At 39.3% G+C, this 20,412-nt stretch overlaps 1 protein-coding gene across 12 annotated transcripts in view; it reads right to left on the bottom strand.

Moving 5' to 3' along the window:
* SCMH1 (Scm polycomb group protein homolog 1) overlaps window positions 1–20,412 on the bottom strand; it is a 194,709-nt gene that overhangs the window by 73,952 nt on the left and 100,345 nt on the right. For 11 of the 12 annotated variants that reach the window (XM_082387950.1, XM_082387946.1, XM_082387952.1 and 8 more), the window contains one exon: window positions 8,583–8,826. In XM_082387950.1, the coding sequence (XP_082244076.1) occupies window positions 8,583–8,826 (244 nt within the window). Of the gene's footprint in view, window positions 1–8,582; window positions 8,854–20,412 lie in introns of all 12 variants that reach the window. The other variant, XM_082387949.1, reaches the window with a different exon arrangement.

Below are 20,412 nucleotides of genomic sequence, written 5' to 3'. Positions count from 1 at the left end.
CAGTCAAATGAACACATTCCAGCCTTCCTTAGCATAAGACTATCTATCTAAAAAGCTTACAGTTAAGCTCCTGCCTTCTTGCCATATCACCCCCATAATCTTCTGTTCTTCTCTGCTCTGTTTAAGAGTTTGCCCAGTTTCCCTCATCTTCCTGATATACATGAATGTTTACTTTTTGTTTGTCTCCTAGTAAGTCATAATTGAGATTCAGAAATTCTTATTTATAACTGTAGTATCTCCTCAAAAAATCATCTAGCGAATTAAGGGGAAAAATGCAACACAAGGAGTTTACATTACTGGTTTCCAATATGACTTTATTAAGAACCACCTACACTTATTTAAAATAGGGAATTTTGCAAGTTGATATATATTGATGCTGGCACACAGTAGGTGTTAATAAAAGCTTGCCAAAGAAAACTACATGGGTCTAAGTGTTCCCAAGAAAACAGCAGGTGTGGTCAAATTTATGAACTGCCTACGTCACATCGCACTATTTCCAGGAGTTTGAGAGATGCCAGTTGTTTCATTATACGTGCCAGAAAATTGCTACCACTCTCAGGCATCTGTGGTTGGTGAAGGCAGGAGAGAGAACTGGGCAGAGCCAAGGGGCAGCTTAAGGAAGCTGGAAGAGAGACATGGGGTTTTACTGTCCCTTAAGCAGATATAATTAGAATCAGTGAGAGAACCCAGATCGCCTGCTTCATAATGTAGTGCCACTCATTTCATTTCTTCATATTCCCATTTCCATCTATGTACCATCAGCATACAATCAAGAGAAAAGCAGTCATGGGAGTACTAGTTCACCATACAAACCTCATCTCACAAATATTTTTCCTGACCAAAATAGAGCACTTAAGTGTCTCTCTGTGCAGTTCCCTTTTCTTGGGATGTCTAGACATCTAAATTCAGATATAACTAACAGAAAGGGGGCATCTACTCTGTGCTATATGGTTCTACGCATTTGCACACCCATTTCTCATTTCAGTCACTCAATCAACCTGGGAAGTAGGTACTTCTCTAAAATCTCCACTGAGCCTAGCACTGCTAATATGGGGCTGCTCTACAATTGTTGGGTAGATGGATGAATAAAGGCCAGAGTTTCTAAATGTGGTTAGAATACAAGGCCAAAGCTAGAATAATGACAGAGAGAGAGAGAGAGAGAGAGAGAGAGAGAGAGAGAGGGAGTGTGTGTGTGTGTGTGTGTGTGTGTGTGTGTGTGTGTGTGTGTGTGTGTGTAGGGAGGGAATGGTATATTAAATAAAGGCAAGGCCTGGAACTAGTATGTCTGAGAGGGTAAAAGGAAAAATTGCCAAATAGCCAAGTGGCTGTCCTCATTAAGGGCACCAAAGAATTTGTTTCACTTATTAACCAACACCCCCCCCCGCCTTTTTTGACATGGTTAGTGAACACAGCTTCTCAGGAGAGGAGAGGGGTATACTGGCCGCCAGAAGCTTCCTGCAGAGAGGACATTCTCCTGCTTGCTGTGGCTTAGTAGAGAAAGAAGTTGGGTGGAAGAGCAGGGGGTAGTCCAGGTGTACGTGTGTTTTGTGACAGAGACGTGAGTGAATATGGGTTCGAAGATATACCTTTCCGGTGATGAGAGCCCTCTGCCACTCTTATTTTTGGCCACAAGGTTTCCAAGATTTAAAAAACAGAAACATTAGTTTAAATAAATTTTAGTCTGCTGTTAAAATCGTAGTAGCACTCTCACTTTTGTACCTGAGTGAATAATGGCTTTAGATGATGATGAACAGAAATGGAATCAGAAAATATAGCATGATCTATTTTATTCAACAAATATTATTGAATAACTACCTATGTGCCAAGTGCTGGGGATATAAAGATGAAGTTAATAAATTAGTTCCACTTAACGAGGACTCCAAACAGAAGTGAATCCTAACTTTCTAGACATGGTAGGAAGAAGAATTTTAGCTCCCTCATTAATCCTTATACTGAAAAACTAGTATGATTTTACAGGTTGCAGGGGTAACTTTGTTAAATAAATAAAATAGTTGTGATAGGTGTTAAAATAAACTTTAAGAACTCACATTTTAGCTTCTTTATTCAAAGAATACTCCATGCCCCCATCTTATCTTTTCACCACAATGTCTCTGCCTCAATTCTCTCTCACCTGAAATATAATATTATAACGGCTTATTAACTGACATCTCTGACTCCAGCTTCTGGAAGCCACCCAGCCTTTTATTGCTATCAGAATCGTTCTTCTGAAACACAAATCTGACCTGTAACTCTACTGATTAAATCCCATTCAATGGCTCTTACTGCTCTTAAGGAAAAGACTCAGATCCTTAAAATGGTCTATAAGGGAAGCTGTATATTTCCTGTGCCTTCCTTTCCAGCTTTATTTCTTTCTGCTCCTCTCCTTACACCCTACAATCTAGTCATTTAAACATTTTTGAGGTCTTCAATCACACTTTTTAAAAAATCTTGGGCTTCCACTCATCTTTCCCACTGCTAGCTACAACTCTTTTCTCTACCTCGCCATCCTTCAGGTTTCAGCTTAGATGTCACTTCATTTGAAAGCCTTCCCTGACCTTCAACTTTTAATCCTGCAATCTAGGTTAGGGGCCCTTCTGTACTTTATTACTCCAAAGTAATAATTCTCCATTGGTCTATATGCTCACAAAACTATAAACTCTAAAGGCAAAATTCCTATCAATCGACCCAATGACGAGCACTTAGTCATGACTTTATATTTAGAACTTGAATGAACTGATGGCTGGCTGAAGAAAATCAGCCCATTAGTTGACCTCATGACAGCCTTAGTTGTGTTATTCTTGCCTCTATCTAGTTTTTCCTTGCATAGTTTAGGATTACAATTTAACCAACCCTCTTTCTGACCCAGAATTCCAAAGTGATTACAGTATAGTTTCTTATGTAGTTTTATAACAGAAAGAGACCATCCATCCATAAAGTATGGGACACACTTTTAAAAATGTTTCACAGAAAAAAAAATGGAAGAGATATTCTGAGTTTTGTTTTTAAGTATCAAATTCTTACTCTCCAGCTCAGAGAGAGTAGTCTCCAGCATTTCAGCCACAGCACTAAGTCAGATTTTGAATTTTTTCTCTTCGTATGATGCTGCAGGTAGAAAGGGTAGACCGAAGGGGTAAAGGAAGCCTGGCTGACCATTTACTCCAACAGGTGTGCTCAAGGGCCACACCTCTACCGGACCACCATATTTGCAACAGCATAGAGAGCAGCCAGACCAAAGTCACACTATATGAAGACACAAGAGACTGATGTATAATCCAGAATAATAATATATTAACACATAATAAAAATACAGGGACTTCTCTGGTGGTCCAGTGGGTAAGACTCCACGCTCCCAATGCAGGGGATCCGGGTTCGATCCCTGGTTGGGGAACCAGATCCCACGTGCATGCTGCAACTAAGAGTTTGCATGCCGCAAGGAAGATCCCATGTGCCCCAACTAAGACCCAGCACAACCAACAAATAAATAAATATTTAAAAAAAAATGAAATAGCTTGGATCTCATTACATAGGAAGCTAAGCTATAATCTGAAACTGTCTTGCCCACCTGAAATCAGAGCAAAGGAGAGGGGAGTTTAGTAGATTATTAAATGCCTAATTAACATTATAGTCATGCCAAGTAGACTGAACTCTTTATTTGGTTTTATAATTTTAAAAAGTAAAGCTTGCCTCTGTTTTAGTTTTATTTTAAGTCACACACAAAAAAAGTGATCAGCTAAAAAAAAAAACCTTCAGCCTTTTATAACCAGTACCCTGGATTAGCTGCAAGCTTGGCGTTTGCTGCTCATCAGAAGTGGCTTGGCCCAGGAGTTTAGGACCTAAAAAAGGATTCCTACTGGCTTAACAAAGGAGAAACAGCTATCATGCAGAGTCCCCTTAGAGAGGCAGAGTCCTGTGTGGGTGGAGTGCAGAGTTAGGTGGGAGGTGAGCCGATGGATCTGGAATCAAGTAGAAGACAGTCATAGGAGTCACCTGTTACCTATCTTCAAGGTCAAGAACCTGTACACTACACAGGGGTGGAAGGACTCTCAAGGATCATCTAGTTCAAACTAGATGACTTGCTCAAAGACAAGGAATGACGTGCTCAAAGACATAAAACAAGTCTCACTTTAGGAATGACTGGCTCAAACACATAAAACAAGCTTGTGCCCTAGCTGGGGCTAGGCTTCAGTTCAATTCTCTGATGTTACGCTACACTGCTTCTTTCCTATTTCATATCAGGATCTGGACGCCAAAACCCAGGGTCTCAAATGAAGCTTTGAAGAGAGCCCAAAGGAGAATGGGGAGAGTATACAGGAAGATGTGTGAAGGTAATATGGCTCAAAGTGATGGCCCTGACAGATGGCCCTACCAAAAGATCTCCATGGCCTCTCCCTCTAGACTCAGCTATCAATAGAACCAAGTCACTTAATCTTTTGAACTTTGTTTTTCTCATAAATAAAATGTATCTGAAAATAATACCTAGTTCAGATTTAGCAGAAGATAAAAAGAAATAATGTGTGTAAAAGAACATCAAATGAATATTGGAATTTTTCCTACTTACTGTGGGCAAGAAACAATCGTATAATACTTGAATTTTTTAACATTTGCACACTAATGACCAGAAGGTAGAAAGGAAAGAGATAGTATGATTAGAAAGAAAACAGGCTTACACATAGAGAACATCTTGTTTTGTGAAATGAATTGAGTAATCACATTTTTTCCACGTTGTATCACTTGCTTCTTAGCCAGGACACTGAGATGGCTCAAGTTCTATTACTGAAAGCTACATTATAAGCTCTACTGAGGGTATGAGGTGTGGGAGGAGGGAGTTGTTGCAGGAAACAACCCAGCTGCTGGAATGATGGCCGAAGGACCTGGTCTGGAAATGCCAACTGGAAGAACCTCCTAACTTCTAAGCCTGGTCCTTCTGTTAAAAATCTAAGGTCTCCAGAGATACACTGAAGAGAAGGAAAGAGCCAGCAAACACCTCTGCAATCGTCAGCCACATGGTGTGCCATATTTCTTATCAGCATAGTGTGCAGTCAGAAAAAAATACGTGTCCAGTAATTTCTGAACACAAAGATTCTGAAGCTCCTCTGGCTTTTGAGAACTGCCCAATTGCCCTAGAAGATTTACCAGTCAAAATAGCAGAGTTCTTTAAGCAAGAAAGTAAGAAAATCAACCTACTAACTGAATATAGCCTGGAGTACCAAGGCTTATCCTGTCTTAGTCTCAAGAAAGCAAAAATGACTCCATTATCACTTTTAAGGCACTTCTCTTCCTGCTACTTCCACAGAGAGATTATCTCACAGAGTCTGCAGAGGGAGGGCAATGGATTTCTCACACTGACCCCAGGGCACTTGTTTCTGGAAGCATACAGAGGAGTAGCACTTTCCTGAGGCAGGAAGTCTGTCTTCTCTCCCCCACACTGCCCCCATCTCAAGTTCTCTCCACTCAGTGCCACCAACCTAATCCAAGCAACCCTATCGTTTCCTCCTCCGCAGTCACCATGGCACAACCCATTCTCCATGAAGCAGCGCAAGTGATGTTTTACGTAACAGCTTTATTGACATGTAATTCACATACCATAAAATTCACCCTTTTAAAGTGCACAATTCAGTGTTTTCAGTAGATTCACAGAGTTGTGCAAACATCATCCTCATCTGACTTTAGAACATATTCATCATCCCCCAGAGAAACCCCATACCCATTAGCAGTCACTTTCCATTTCCTCTCCCCCCGCAAGCCCCTAGAAACCACTAATGTATTTTGTCTCTATGTTTTTGCCTATTCTGGACATTTCATATAACTGCAGATGTGTGGTCTTTTGTGATGGGCTTTTTCACTTAGCATAATGTTTTTAAGGTACATCTATGTTGTAGCATATATCAGTACTTCATTCTTTTTTATTGCCAAATATTTCATATGGATATAACACATCTTATTTATCTTTTTATCAGATGAACTCTTGGGCTATTTCAACTTTTTGGCTGTTATGAATAATGCTGCCATGGAGTTCATGGTACATGTTTGTGTGGGCATATGATTTCTATTCTCTTGGGTATACACCCACAAGTGGACTTGCTGGGTCACAGGTAACTCTATGTTTAACATTTTGAGTAACTTCCAAACTGCTTTCAAAGTGGCTGCAGCATTTTACAATCTCACCGGCAATGTATGAGAGTTCCAATTACTCCACATTCTCGCCAACACTTGTTATTGTCTGTCTTTTGATTATATCCATACCCATGGGTGTTAAGTGGTATCTCATCGTGGCTTTGATTTGCATTTCCCTAAAGACTAAAGATGCTGAGCATCTTTTCAAGTCCTTATTGGCCTTTTGTATATTTTCTTTGGAGAAATATTCAAGTCCTCTGCCCATCTTTTCAGCTGCGTTATCTTTTTTATTGTTGAGTCATAAGTTTCTTTTGTATTCTTGGATACAAGTACAAGTGATTTTTTAAAAAAGTAAATCAGATTTTGTTACTCCCTTACATAGTACCCTCTAATGATTCCCCACTATGTTTAGAATAAAATCCAAATTCTCACTCTGGCTTACAAGGTCCTACATGATTTTGCCACTTCGCCCCTCACACAGTGCACTGTAGTCAGAGCAGTGTTCTTTATGCCCTTGAAACATAATAAACTCATTCGTGTCTCAGCACCCTTGTAGGTTTGTCACATCTGCCTGCTTGGAATTCTCTTTCCTTGGATGGCTTCTTCTTGTCATTGAATTCAAATATCCCTTTCAGACAATTTTTCCTAAAAAAAAATTGTATCTAAAAAAGCTCCCCCTCCACAAAGAGGAACAAGGGAACTTTTGGGGATGATGGATATGTTCATTATCTTGATTATGGTAATGGTTTCATGGATATATACATATGTCAAAACTTTTCAAACTGTATACTTTAAATATGTGCCATTTATTTTACTTCAATTATATTCAATAAAGCTGTTAAACAAGTAACTCTCTTCACAATCACACCTTCACTGTCACACTCTTATCATACTTTATTTCCTTATGAGAAACTGTCTACCTGAAATCATCTTGTTTACTTCTTGATTTAAATGTTTATTGACTATCTCATCCCTCTAGAATGGAAGTGTCATGAGAGCACTTGATGAATGTTTTTTATCTTGTAACTGCTGTATCCTCAGCTTGGCTCACAATTGGGTGCTACATAAATATCGGGCTAATTGAATGAATGAATTTGATAGAGGTTTAGAAAAGAAACCCAAAGACAATAGGAAGGGTGACTTTCCATTCCCTCACTCTCATGAGTACTTTTAGACTTGAGGGGATGAAATTCTTATTATTTATTTTCTTTATTAAGAGCTACCTTGGCTACCTTGGGCTTCCCTGGTGGCGCAGTGGTTAAGAATCCACCTGCCAATGCAGGGGACACGGATTCGAGCCCTGGTCTGGGAAGATCCCACATGCTGTGGAGCAACCAAGCCCGTGCACCACAACTACTGAGCCTGCGCTCTAGAGCCCGCAAGCCACAACTACTGAGCCTGCGCTCTAAAGCCTGCGAGCCACAACTACTGAGCCCGTGAGCCACAACCACTGAAGCCCACGTGCCTAGAGCCCGTGCTCTGCAACAAGAGAAGCCACTGCAATGAGAAGCCGACGTACCACAACGAAGAATAGCCCCTGCTTGCCACAACTAGAGAAAGCCTGCGCTCAGCAACGAAGACCCAATGCAGCCAAAAATTTAAAAATTAAAAAAAAAAAAAAAAGAGCTACCTCAAATTCTATCCTGGATGATCTCCAACATCATGATCATTAGAAATATCATTGACTGTTCAACTACTCTGTGGTACTATTCTAGTACTTTATATATACTCTCCCATAGGTAGTGGTTATTTTAATAATAGTATTATAATGATAATATAGCATATTATATTATATAGTAATTATAATAAATATATAATAACTATAATAATAGCAGCAGTAATACAATAAAAACATTTGTTTAGCATTTGGTATTTGCCAGATATTATGCAAGCATTTTACCCATGTAATCTCATTTATTCTTCACAGTAACTTTATGAAGTAGGTATTTTACAGACAAGGAATTCTGAGGTTTAGAGAGGTGAACTAACTGACCAAAGCCACACAGCTGGCAAAAGGCAGAGCTGGACCTCAAATCTAAGTCTATCTTACTTCAAAGCACACGCTTTTTCCATTATGCTACAGTGTTTGTTAAGTATTTTCATATAATACAATGTTACTCCAGCTCATCTACAAAGCCAGAATGTGCACCTCAAGAATGATACTACTCAAACTCTGAAACAGGCTAGTAATAAGAGTAAGAGAGATGAGAAGCTAGCTGCCTGAAAATAAGCCAAGATATTTAGAGCAAGGAATTTTTACTTTATGCCAAACTCCATGTCTAGCTTCACGTGACATTTAAATTCTTACTGTTTCTTATTACTCTTCAGTAGACATTGGTTTTACCTAAGTTGCTGGCCCTTGCTCCTCCTTTGCCTATGAGTGAGGTTTATCGGTGAAGGTATGCTGACCATGAGAGATCTAGGTAGGCTCCCTTACCAACTTGGGTCCCAACTTTAAAAGCCTTTACCTTTAGTGCCAGGCGGCTGCAGGTTGTCTCCAGTCAAGGAACACCAGCCCACAGGGAAGATGTCCCGGGAGTCGAAGCGGCACCAGTAGTCAAAGGCCCCTCGCCACCCATCAAAAGTGACAAGCACCTCTGAGCCCCGCACCTCCCCAATAGTGGCTGGGCAAATGAAATGAGGGTTCTTCCTGTCCACAGCTTCCAGCTTCATTCCCATTTTGAAGAAGTTGTGAGAAGGCGATGGTGGTTCCTAAATGAGAGACAGAAATACACAGACCTAGATGCAAAGAGAGAGGCTATGTATGCCAAAAGACTGCTATTTCATTTGGATGATTAAAAAGTGACTGCTGTATAGGATTTATAATGGAGCTTGTCTTTCTTTTAAATGAATTTCAAAGTATACTAAAGTATTACTTTGTTAATCCTAATATTTTGACACCTTTGCTTCAGATCTTTTTTTTTTCAAGAAATAAAGGGTAACAGATAAGGCTGAATCCCCTTTTGTGCCCTTCCCCATGCATGTTTTTATACTTTACTATATATGTACAAACCATTTGCATACTTTTAAATTTTATATAAATAATATTATACTGAACATATCATTCTACAACTTGCTTTTTTTGTTCAACATTATGTTTTTGAAATGTATCCATGTTGATAAATTTAGCTCTAGTTTATTTTAAGTGCTAATAGCACTCCATTACATGTATATATCATAATTTATTCACTCTCTTTTGACAGACATTTAAGGTTGTTTTGAATTGTTTACTATTTCAAAAGAGTTTTAATGGCCATTCTTGCACTTGTTCCTTTGTTCACATGTGGCAGGATTTCTTCAGGGTGTATACCTAGGAGTAGAATTGGTGGGTTATAGGATAGATATATACATCTTCCACTTTATTAAATATTGTTAAATTGCCCTCCAAAGCAGTTGTAACATTGTACAGTCTCTCCAGTAGTGTAGCTAGTTCTTGGGTGCTGAGCTGCAATGCAGTTGCATAGATAAAGTTTCCAAAAAAGTGTTGTATACTCTATTCTGTTTCCCTTCGTCTTACTGTCCGATCGTGCACCAATAACGTCTTATTAAACGGATATCTGGCAGAAAAAGTCTCCTTACTTTGTTATTCTTCAGTATTGTTTTGGCTATTCTTTCTCCTTGACCTTTCATATGAATTTTAGGATCAGCTTTTCAAGTTCCACAGAAAAACCCTACTTGTATTTTGACTGGAATCCCAGTGAACTTATAATTTGGGAAGAAATAACCTTTGTATGTATGATATTGAGCCTTTCCATCCAGGAACATGATAGTATTTTCCATCTGTTAAGTATTCTTTAATGTAAATTTCTTCTTCAGTATAAGTTTAAACATTCCTCTACAAATGTCTCATGCTTTTTACGAACCATATTGTAATTTTTTTTTTCTGGCCGTATTGTAATTCTGTTGCTATCTTAAAGAGTATCTTTAAAAATTTTATTTTCAAACCACTTGCTGCTGTTAAATAGGAATGCACCTGATTTTTAAAAATTGATCAACACTTAATACTGATTAGCTTATGCTGATTGATATACCATTTTTTCTTGTCTGTTTGATTTATCAATTATTGAGAGATGTGTATTAAAATATTTCCTAATGATTGTGGATTTTCCAATTTTTCCATGTAATTCTGTCAAATTTTGCTTTACCTACTTTGAGGCTATGTTTATGAGGAGCATGTATATTTATAACTTTTATCTTCTTGGTGAACTATATTTTTTTATCATTAGATAGTAACCTCTTTAACGCTTTTTAGCACCAAAGTCTTCTTTGTCTAATTTCAGTATAGTTAACACCAGCTTTATTTTGATAAAGGTTTGCATGGTATACATTTTATATTCTTTTACTTTCAACACCTTTCTGTTGTATTTCAGCAGTGTCTCTTGTAAACAGCATGTAGCTAGATTTAAAAACAATCTAATCTATGTCTGACTAAACTGATGAGTTTAAGCTAATTTCTTGTGATAACTGATGTATTTAAATTTATTACAATTATCATACTGCCTACATTTCTATTTAACTTGATTTTACAAGTTGTACCTTTAACTTCTTTTTTCTCTTTAACCATCAACTGAATTTTCTTCCCTTTTTCCCTTTCAATTGATTCAGATTTTTTTAAAAAATAAATTTATTTATTTTTGGCTGTGTTGGGTCTTTCTGGCTGTGCGCAGGCTTTCTCTACTTGCGGCGAGCGGGCTCTAGAGCGCAGGCTCAGTAGTTGTGGTGCACGAGCTTAGTTGCTCTGCGGCATGTGGGATCTTCCTGGACCAGGACTTGAACCCATGTCTCCTGCACTGGAAGGCGGATTCTCTCTCCTCCCCTCCCTCCTCTCCTTCCTTCCTTTCTTTATTTATTTTGGATGCGTTGGGTCTTCATTGCTGCACATGGGCTTTCTCTAGTTGCAGCAAGCAGGGGCTACTCTTCGTTGCGGTGCGTGGGCTTCTCATTGCGGTGGCTTCTCTTGTTGTGGATCACAGGCTCTAGGTGCGTGCGCTTCAGTAGTTGTGGCTTGCCGGCTTTAGAGCGCAGGCTCAGTAGTTGTGGTGCATGTGCTTAGTTGCTCTGCGGCATGTGGGATCTTCCCGGACCAGGGCTAAAACCCGTGTTCCCTGCATTGGCAGGCAGATTCTTAACCACTGCGCCACCAGGGAAGTCCCTGGCAGGCAGATTCTTTTTTTTTTTTTTTTTTCAAATATCATGACTTTATATAAATGTATCTAAACATACAATAGCAATTTGCTTTCCTTTCTAGGTACAGGTATACAAAAAAGTTGAATGATCAGTCTCTTTCGTCTCAAACAGTTTACAGATCTTTTTTTTCTGTAAGAATGGCTTTTTAGGTAGTAAGGTTTGTCCTTTTTTTTTTTTTTTAACATCTTTATTGGAGTATAATTGCTTTACAATGGTGTGTTAGTTTCTACTTTTTAACAAACTGAATCAGTTATACATATACATATATCCCCATATCTCTTCCCTCTTGTGTCTCCCTCCCTCCCACCCTCCCTATCCCACCCCTCTAGATGGTCACAAAGCACCGAGCTCATCTCCCTGTACTATGCGGCTGCTTCCCACTAGCTATCTATTTTACGATTGGTAGTGTATATATGTCCATGCCACTCTCTCACTTTGTCCCAGCTTACCCTTCCCCCTCCCCGTAACCTCAAGTCCATTCTCTAGTTGGTCTGCGTCTTTATTCCCGTCTTGCCCCTAGGTTCTTCATGACCTTTTTTTTTTTAAGATTCCATATATATGTGTTAGCATACGGTATTTGTTTTTCTCTTTCTGACTTACTTCACTCTGTATGACAGACTCTAGGTCCACCCACCTCACTACAAATAACTCAATTTCGTTTCTTTTTATGGCTGAGTAATATTCCATTGTATATATGTGCCACATCTTCTTTATCCACTCATCTGTCGATGGACACTTACGTTGCTTCCATGTCCTGGCTATTGTAAATACAGCTGCAATAAACACTGTGGTACATGACTCATTTTGAATTATGGTTTTCTCAGGGAATATGCCCAGCAGTGGGATTGCTGGGTTGTATGGTAGTTCTATTTTTAGTTGTTTAAGGAAACTCCATACTGTTCTCCATAGTGGCTGTATCAATTTACATTCCCACCAACAGTGCAAGAGTGTTCCCTTTTCTCCACACCCTCTCCAGCATTTATTGTTTGTAGATTTTTTGATGATGCCCATTCTGACTGGTGTGAGATGATATCTCATTGTAGTTTTGATTTGCATTTTTCTAATGATTAATGATGTTGAGCATTCTTTCATGTGTTTGTTGGCAATCTGTATATCTTCTTTGGAGAAATGTCTATTTAGGTCTTCTGCCCATTTTTGGATTGGGTTGTTTGTTTTTCTAATATTGAGCTGCATGAGCTGTTTATATATTTTGGAGATTAATCCTTTGTCCATTGATTCCTTTGCAAATATTTTCTCCCATTCTGAGGGTTGCCTTTTTGTCTTGTTTATGGTTTCCTTTGCTGTGCAAAAGCTTTGAAGTTCCATTAGGTCCCATTTGTTTATTTTTGGTTTTATTTCCATTACTCTAGGAGGTGGATCAAAGAAGCTGTTGCTGTGATTTATGTCAAAGAGTGTTCTTCCTATGTTTTCCTCTAAGAGTTTTATAGTGTCCGGTCTTACGTTTAGGTCTCTAATCCATTTTGACTTTATTTTTGTGTATGGTGTTAGGGAGTGTTCTAATTTCATTCTTTTACATGCAGCTGTCCAGTTTTCCCAGCACCACTTATTGAAGAGGCTGTCTTTTCTCCATTGTATATCCTTGCCTCCTTTGTCATAGATTAGTTCATCATAGGTGCATGGGTTTATCTCTGGGCTTTCTATCTTGTTCCATTGATGTATGTTTCTGTTTTTGTGCCAGTACCATATTGTTTTGATTACTGTAGCTTTATAGTATAGTTCTGAAGCCAGGGAGTCTGATTCCTCCAGCTCCGTTTTTTTCCCTCAAGACTGCTTTGGCTCTTCGGGGTCTTTTGTATTTCCATACAAATTTTAATATTTTTAGTTCTAGTTCCATAAAAAATGCCATTGGTATTTGATAGGGATTGCACTGAATCTGTAGATTGCTTTGGGCAGTATAGTCATTTTCACAATATGATTCTTCCAATCCAAAAACATGGTATATCTGTCCATCTGTTGGAATCATCTTTAACTTCTTTCATCAGTGTCTTATAGTTTTCTGCATACAGGTCTTTTGTCTCTTTAGGTAGGTTTATTCCTATGTATTTTATTCTTTTTGTTGCAATGGTAAATGGGAGTGTTTTCTTAATTTCTCTTTCAGATTTTTCATCATTAGTGTATAGGAATGCAAGAGATTTCTGTGCATTAATTTTGTATCCTGCAACTTTACCAAATTCATTGATTAGCTCTAGTAGTTTCCCGGTGGCATCTTTAGGGTTCTCTATGTATAGTATCATGTCATCTACAAACAGTGACAGTTTTACTTCTTCTTTTCCAATTTGTATTCCTTTTATTTCTTTTTCTTCTCTGACTGCCGTGGCTAGGACATCCATAACTATGTTGAATAATAGTGGTGAGAGTGGACATCCTTGTCTCGTTCCTGATCTTAGAGGAAATGCTTTCAGTCTCTCACCGTTGAGAATGATGTTTGCTGTGGGTTTGTCGTATATGGCCTTTATTATGTTGAGGTAGGTTCCCTCTATGCCCACTTTCTGGAGAATTTTTATCATAAATGGGTGTTGAATTTTGTCAAAAGCTTTTTCTGCATCTATTGAGATGATCATATGGTTTTTATTCTTCAATTTGTTAATATGGTGTATCACAGCGATTGATTTGCGTATATTGAAGAAAGCTTGCATCTCTGGGATAAATCCCACTTGATCATGGTGTATGATCCTTTTAATGTGTTGTTGGATTCTGTTTGCTAGTATTTTGTTGAGGATTTTTGCATCTATATTCATCAGTGATATTGGTCTGTAATTTTCTTTTTTTGTAGTATCTTTGTCTGGTTTTGGTATCAGGGTGATGGTGGCCTCATAGAATGAGTTTGGGAGTGTTCCTTCCTCTGCAATTTTTTGGAAGAGTTTGAGAAGGATGGGTGTTAGCTCTTCTCTAAATGTTTGATATAATTCACCTGTGAAGCCATCTGGTCCTGGACTTTTGTTTGTTGGAAGATTTTTAATCACAGTTTCAATTTCATTACTTGTGATTGGCCCGTTTATATTTTCTATTTCTCCTGGTTCAGTCTTGGAAGGTTATACCTTTCTAAGAATTTGTTCATTTCTTCCAGGTTGTCCATTTTATTGGCATAGAGTTGCTTGTAGTATTCTCTTAGTATGCTTTGTATTTCTGCGGTGTCTGTTGTAACTTCTCCTTTTTCATTTCTAATTTTATTGATTTGAGTCCTCTCCCTCTTTTTCTTGATGAGTCTGGCTAATGGTTTATCAATTTTGTTTATCTTCTCAAAGAACCAGCTTTTAGTTTTATTGATCTTTGCTATTGTTTTCTTTGTTTCTATTTCATTTATTTCTGCTCTGATCTTTATGATTTCTTTCCTTCTGCTAACTTTGGGTTTTGTTTGTTCTTCTTTCTCTAGTTCCTTTAGGTGTAACATTAGATTGTTTGAGATTTTTCTTGTTTCTTGAGGTAGACTTGTATAGCTATAAACTTCCCTCTTAGAACTGCTTTTGCTGCATCCAATAAGTTTTGGATCATTGTGCTTTCATTGTCATTTGCCTCTAGGTATTTTTTGATTTCCTCTCTGATTTTTTCAGTGATCTCTTGGTTATTTAGTAACGTATTGTTTAGCCTCCATGTGTTTGTGTTTTTTACATTTTTCCCCTGTAATTGATTTCTAATCTCATAGCGTTGTGGTCAGAAAAGATGCTTGATATGATTTCAGTTTTCTTAAATTTACTGAGGCTTGATTTGTGACCCAAGATGTGAACTATCCTGGAGAATGTTCCGTGCGCACTTGAGAAGAAAGTGTAATCTGCTGTTTTTGGATGGAATGTCCTATAAATAACAATTAAATCTATCTGGTCTATTGTGTCACTTAAAGCTTCTGTTTCCTTATTAATTTTCTGTTTGGATGATCTGTCCATTGGTGTAAGTGAGGTGTTAAAAATCCCCCACTATTATTGTGTTACTGTTGATTTCCTATTTTAGAGCTGTTAGCAGTTGCCTTATGTATTGAGGTGCTCCTATGTTGGGTGCATATATATGTATAATTGTTATATCTTCTTCTTGGATTGATCCCTTGATCATTATGTAGTGTCCTTCCTTTTCTCTTGTAACATTCTTTATTTTAAAGTTTATTTTATCTGAAATGAGTATTGCTACTCCAGCTTTCTTTTGATTTCCATTTGCATGGAATATCTTCTTCCATCCCCTCACTTTCAGTCTGAATGTGTCTCTAGGTCTGAAGTGGGTGTCTTGTAGTCAGCATATATATGGGTCTCGTTTATGTATCCATTCAGCGAGCCTGTGTCTTTTGGTAGGAGCATTTAATCCATTCACGTTTAAGGTAATTATTGATATGTATATTCCTATGACCATTTTCTTATGGGTTTGTTTTTGTAGGTCCTTTTCTTCTCTTGTGTTTCCCACTTAGAGAAGTTCCTTTAGCATTTGTTGTAGAGCTGGTTTGGTGGTGCTGAATTCTCTTAGCTTTTGATTGTCTTTTGTAAAGGTTTTGATTTCTCCATCGAATCTGAATGAGATCCTTGCCAGGTAGAGTAATCTTGGTTGTAGGTTCTTCCCTTTCATCACTTTAGGTATATCGTGCCACTCCCTTCTGGCTTGTAGAGTTTCTGCTGAGAAATCGGCTGTTAACCTTATGGGAGTTCCCTTGTATGTTATTTGTCGTTTTTCCCTTGCTGCTTTCAATAATTTTTCTTTGTCTTTAATTTTTGCCAATTTGATTACTATGTGTCTCGGTGTGTTTCTCCTTGGGTTTATCCTGTATGGGTCTCTGTGTGCTTCCTGGACTTGGGTGGCTATTTCCTTTCCCATGTTAGGGAAGTTTTCGACTATAATCTTTTCAAATATTTTCTCGGGTCCTTTCTCTCTCTCTTCTCCTTCTGGGACCCCTATAATGCGAATGTTGTTGCGTTTAATGTTGTCCCAGAGGTCTCTTAGGCTGTCTTCATTTCTTTTCATTCTTTTTTCTTTATTCTGTTCCACAGCAGTGAATTCTACCATTCTGTCTTCCAGGTCACTTATCCGTTCTTCTGCCTCCGTTATTGTGCTATTGAGTCCTTCTAGTGTAGTTTTCATTTCAGTTATTGTATTGTTCATCTCTGTTTGTTTGTTCTTTAATTTTTCTAGGTCTTTGTTAAACATGTCTTGCATCTTCTCGATCTTTGCCTCCATTCTTTTTCCGAGGTCCTGGATCATCTTCACTATCATTATTCTGAATTCTTTTTCTGGAAGGTTGCCTATCTCCACTTCATTTAGTTGTTTTTCTGGGGTTTTATCTTGTTCCTTCATCTGGTACATAGCCTTCTGCCTTTTCATCTTATCTATCTTTCTGTGAATGTGGTTTTTGTTCCACAGGCTGCAGGATTGTAGTTCTTCTTGCTTCTGTTGTCTGCTTGTGTTTCCTTATTTATTTTCATTTTGGATGATCTGTCCATTGGTGAAAGTGGGGTGTTAAAGTCCCCTGCTATGATTGTGTTACTGTCGATTTCCCCTTTTATGGCTGTTAGTATTTGCCTTATGTATTGAGGTGCTCCTATGTTGGGTGCATAAGTATTTACAATTGTTATATCTTCTTCTTGGATTGATCCCTTGATCATTATGTAGTGTCCTTCTGTTTCTCTTGTAATAGTCTTTGTTTTAAAGTCTATTTTGTCTGACATGAGAATTGTTACTCCAGCTTTCTTTTGATTTCCATTTGCATGGAATATCTTTTTCCATCCCCTCACTTTCAGTCTGTATGTGTCCCTAGGTCTGAAGTGGGTCTCCTGTAGACAGCATATATATGGGTGTTGTTTTTGTATCCATTCAGTCAGTCTATGTCTTTTGGTTGGAGCATTTAATCCATTTACATTTAAGGTAATTATTGATATGTATGTTCCTATGACCATTTTCTTAATTGTTTTGGGTTTGTTATTGTAGGTCTTTTCCTTCTCTTGTGTTTCCTGCCTAGAGAAGTTCCTTTAGCATTTGCTGTAAAGCTGGTTTGGTGGTACTGAATTCTCTTAGCTTTTGCTTGTCTGTAAAGGTTTTAATTTCTCTGTCAAATCTGAATGAGATCCTTGCTGGGCAGAGTAATCTTGGTTGTAGGTTTTCCCCCTTCATCAGTTTAAATATGTCCTGCTATTCCCTTCTGGCCTGCAGAGTTTCTGCTGAAAGATCAGCTGTTAACCTTATGGGGATTCCCTTGTATGTTATTTGTTGTTTTTCCCTTGCTGCTTTTAATATTTTTTCTTTGTACTTAAATTTTGATAGCTTGATTAATATGTGTCTTGGCGTGTTCCTCCTTGGATTTATCCTGTATGGGACTCTCTGTGCTTCCTGGACTTGATTAACTATTTCTTTTCTCATATTAGGGAAGTTTTCAACTATAATGTCTTCCAGTATTTTCTCAGTCCCTTTCTTTTTCTCTTCTTCTTCTGGGACCCCTATGATTCGAATGTTGGTGCGTTTAATGTTGTCCCAGAGGTGTCTGAGACTGTCCTCAATTTTTTTCTTTCTTTTTTCTTTATTCTGCTCTGCAGTAGTTATTTCCACTATTTTATCTTCCAGGTCACTTATCCATTCTTCTGCCTCAGTTATTCTGCTATTTATCCCTTCTATAGAATTTTTAATTTCATTTATTGTGTTTTTCATCACTGTTTGTTTGCTCTTTAGTTCTTCTAGGTCCTTGTTACACGTTTCTTGTATTTTCTCCATTCTATTTCCAAGATTTTGGATCATTTTTACTATCATTATTCTGAATTCTTTTTCAGGTAGACTGCCTATTTCCTCTTCATTTGTTAGGTCTGGTGGGTTTTTGCCTTGCTCCTTCATCTGCTGTGTGTTTCTCTGTCTTCTCATTTTGCTTAACTTACTGTGTTTAGGGTCTCCTTTTCGCAGGCTGCAGGTTCATAGTTCCTGTTGTTTTTTGTGTCTGTCCCCAGTGGCTAAGGTTGGTTCAGTGGGTTGTGTAGGCTTCCTGGTGGAGGGGACTAGTGCCTGTGTTCTGGTGGATAAGGCTGGATTTTGTCTTTCTGGTGGGCAGGTCCACGTCTGGTGGTGTGTTTTGGGGTGTCTGTGGCCTTATTATGATTTTAGGCAGCCTCTCTGCTAATGGGTGGGGCTGTGTTCCTGTCTTATTACTTGTTTGGCATAGGGTGTCCAGCACTGTAGCTTGCTGGTCGTTGAGTGGATCTGTGTCTTGGCATTGAGATGGAGATCTCTGGGAGATTTTCGCCATTTGATATTACGTGGAGCTGGGAGGTCTCTTGTGGACCAGTGTCCTGAATTTGGCTCTCCCACCTCAGAGGCACAGCCCTGACGCCTGGCTGGAGCACCAAGAGCCTGTCATCCACATGGCTCAGAATAAAAGGAAGAAAAAAAAGAAAGAAAGAAAGAAGAAGATAAAATAAAATAAAGTTATTAAAATAAAAAATAATTGTAAAAAAGTTTTAAAAAAGTAAAAAAAAAAAGAAAAGAAACAAAGAAGAGAGCAACCAAACCAAAAAACAAATCCACCAATGATAACAAGTGCTAAAAACTATACTAAAAACAAAGAAACAAACAAACAAAAATGGACAGACAGAACCCTAGGACAAATGGTAAAAGCAAAGGTATACAGACAAAATCACACACAGAAGCATACACATACACACTCAGAAAAAGAGAAAAAGGGGAAAAAAAATATATATCTTTGCTCCCAAAGTTCACCTCCTCAATTTGGGATGATTCGTTGTCTATTCAGGTATTCCACAGATGCAGGGTACATCAAGTTGATTGTGGAGATTTAATACGCAGCTCCTGAGGCTGCTGGGAGAGATTTCCCTTTCTCTCCTTTGTTTGCACAGCTCCTGGGGTTCAGCTTTGGATTTGGACCCGTCTCTGCGTGTAGGTTGCCTGAGGGCATCTGTTCTTCGCTCAGACAGGACGGGGTTAAAGGAGCAGCTGATCTGGGGGCTCTGGCTCACTCAGGCCAGGGGGAGGGAGAAGTACGGAACGTGGGGCGAGCCTGTGGCGGCAGAGGCTGGCATGACGTTGCATCAGCGTGAGGCACACCGTGTGTTCTCCTGGGGAAGTTGTCCCTGGATCACAGGACCCTGGCAGTGGTGGGCTGCACAGGCTCCCGGGAGGGGAGGTGTGCATAGTGACCTGTGCTTGCTCACAGGATTCTTGGTGGCTGCAGCAGCAGCCTTAGCGTCTCATGCCCATCTCTGGGGTCCATGCTGATAGCCGCGTCTCACACCCGTCTCTGGAGCTCCTTTAAGCAACTCTCTTAATCCCCTCTCCTCGCGCACCAGGAAACAAAGAGGCAAGAAAAAGTCTCTTGCCTCTTTGGCAGCTCCAGACTTTTTCCTGGACTCCCTCCCGGCTAGCTGTGGCGCACTAGCCCCTTCAGGCTGTGTTCACGCAGCCAACCCCAGTCCTCTCCCTGGGATCCACTGAAGCTGGAGCCTCAGCTCCCAGCCCCTGCCCATCCCAGCGGGTGAGCCGACAAGCCTCTTGGGCTGGTGAGTCCTGGTTGGCACCGATCCTCTCTGCGGGAACCTCTTCGCTTTGCCCTCTGCACCCATGTTGCTGCGCTCTCCTCTGTGGCTCCGAAGATCCCCCCTCTGCCACCTGCAGTCTCTGCCCGCGAAGGAGCTTCTAGTGTGTGGAAACCTTTCCTCCTTCACAGCTCCCTCCCACTGGTGCAGGTCCTGTCGCTATTCTTTGGTTTCTGTTTCTTCTTTTTTCTTTTGCCCTACCCAGGTACGTGGAGAGTTTCTTGCCTTTTGGGAGGTCTGAGGTCTTCTGCCAGCGTTCAGTAGGTGTTCTGTAGGAGTTGTTCCACATGTAGATGTATTTCTGATGTATTTGTGGGGAGGAAGGTGATCTCCACATCTTACTTTTTCGCCATCTTCAAGCTCCCCTGGCAGGCAGATTCTTAACCACTGTGCCACCAGGGAAGTCCCTGATTCATATGTTAACCCTTCTATATTTAGTCTTTTGGTGGATCCCCTTCAGATCATAACTGTATAGTTGACATAATTAAGTCTAAAGCTCATCTTTAAACAATACAAGAACCTCAGAATATTTAAACTACTCCTGAGTTAACAGGTGTTTGATAATTTAGTTCCACATTGTTATACTGCC

The sequence above is a fragment of the Balaenoptera borealis genome (assembly GCF_965194805.1).
Source record: "Balaenoptera borealis genome assembly, chromosome: 1".
Taxonomy (NCBI): Eukaryota; Metazoa; Chordata; class Mammalia; order Artiodactyla; family Balaenopteridae; genus Balaenoptera; species Balaenoptera borealis.
Note: the sequence above shows the minus strand (reverse complement) of the source record. Positions and strands in the feature narration are given on the sequence as shown.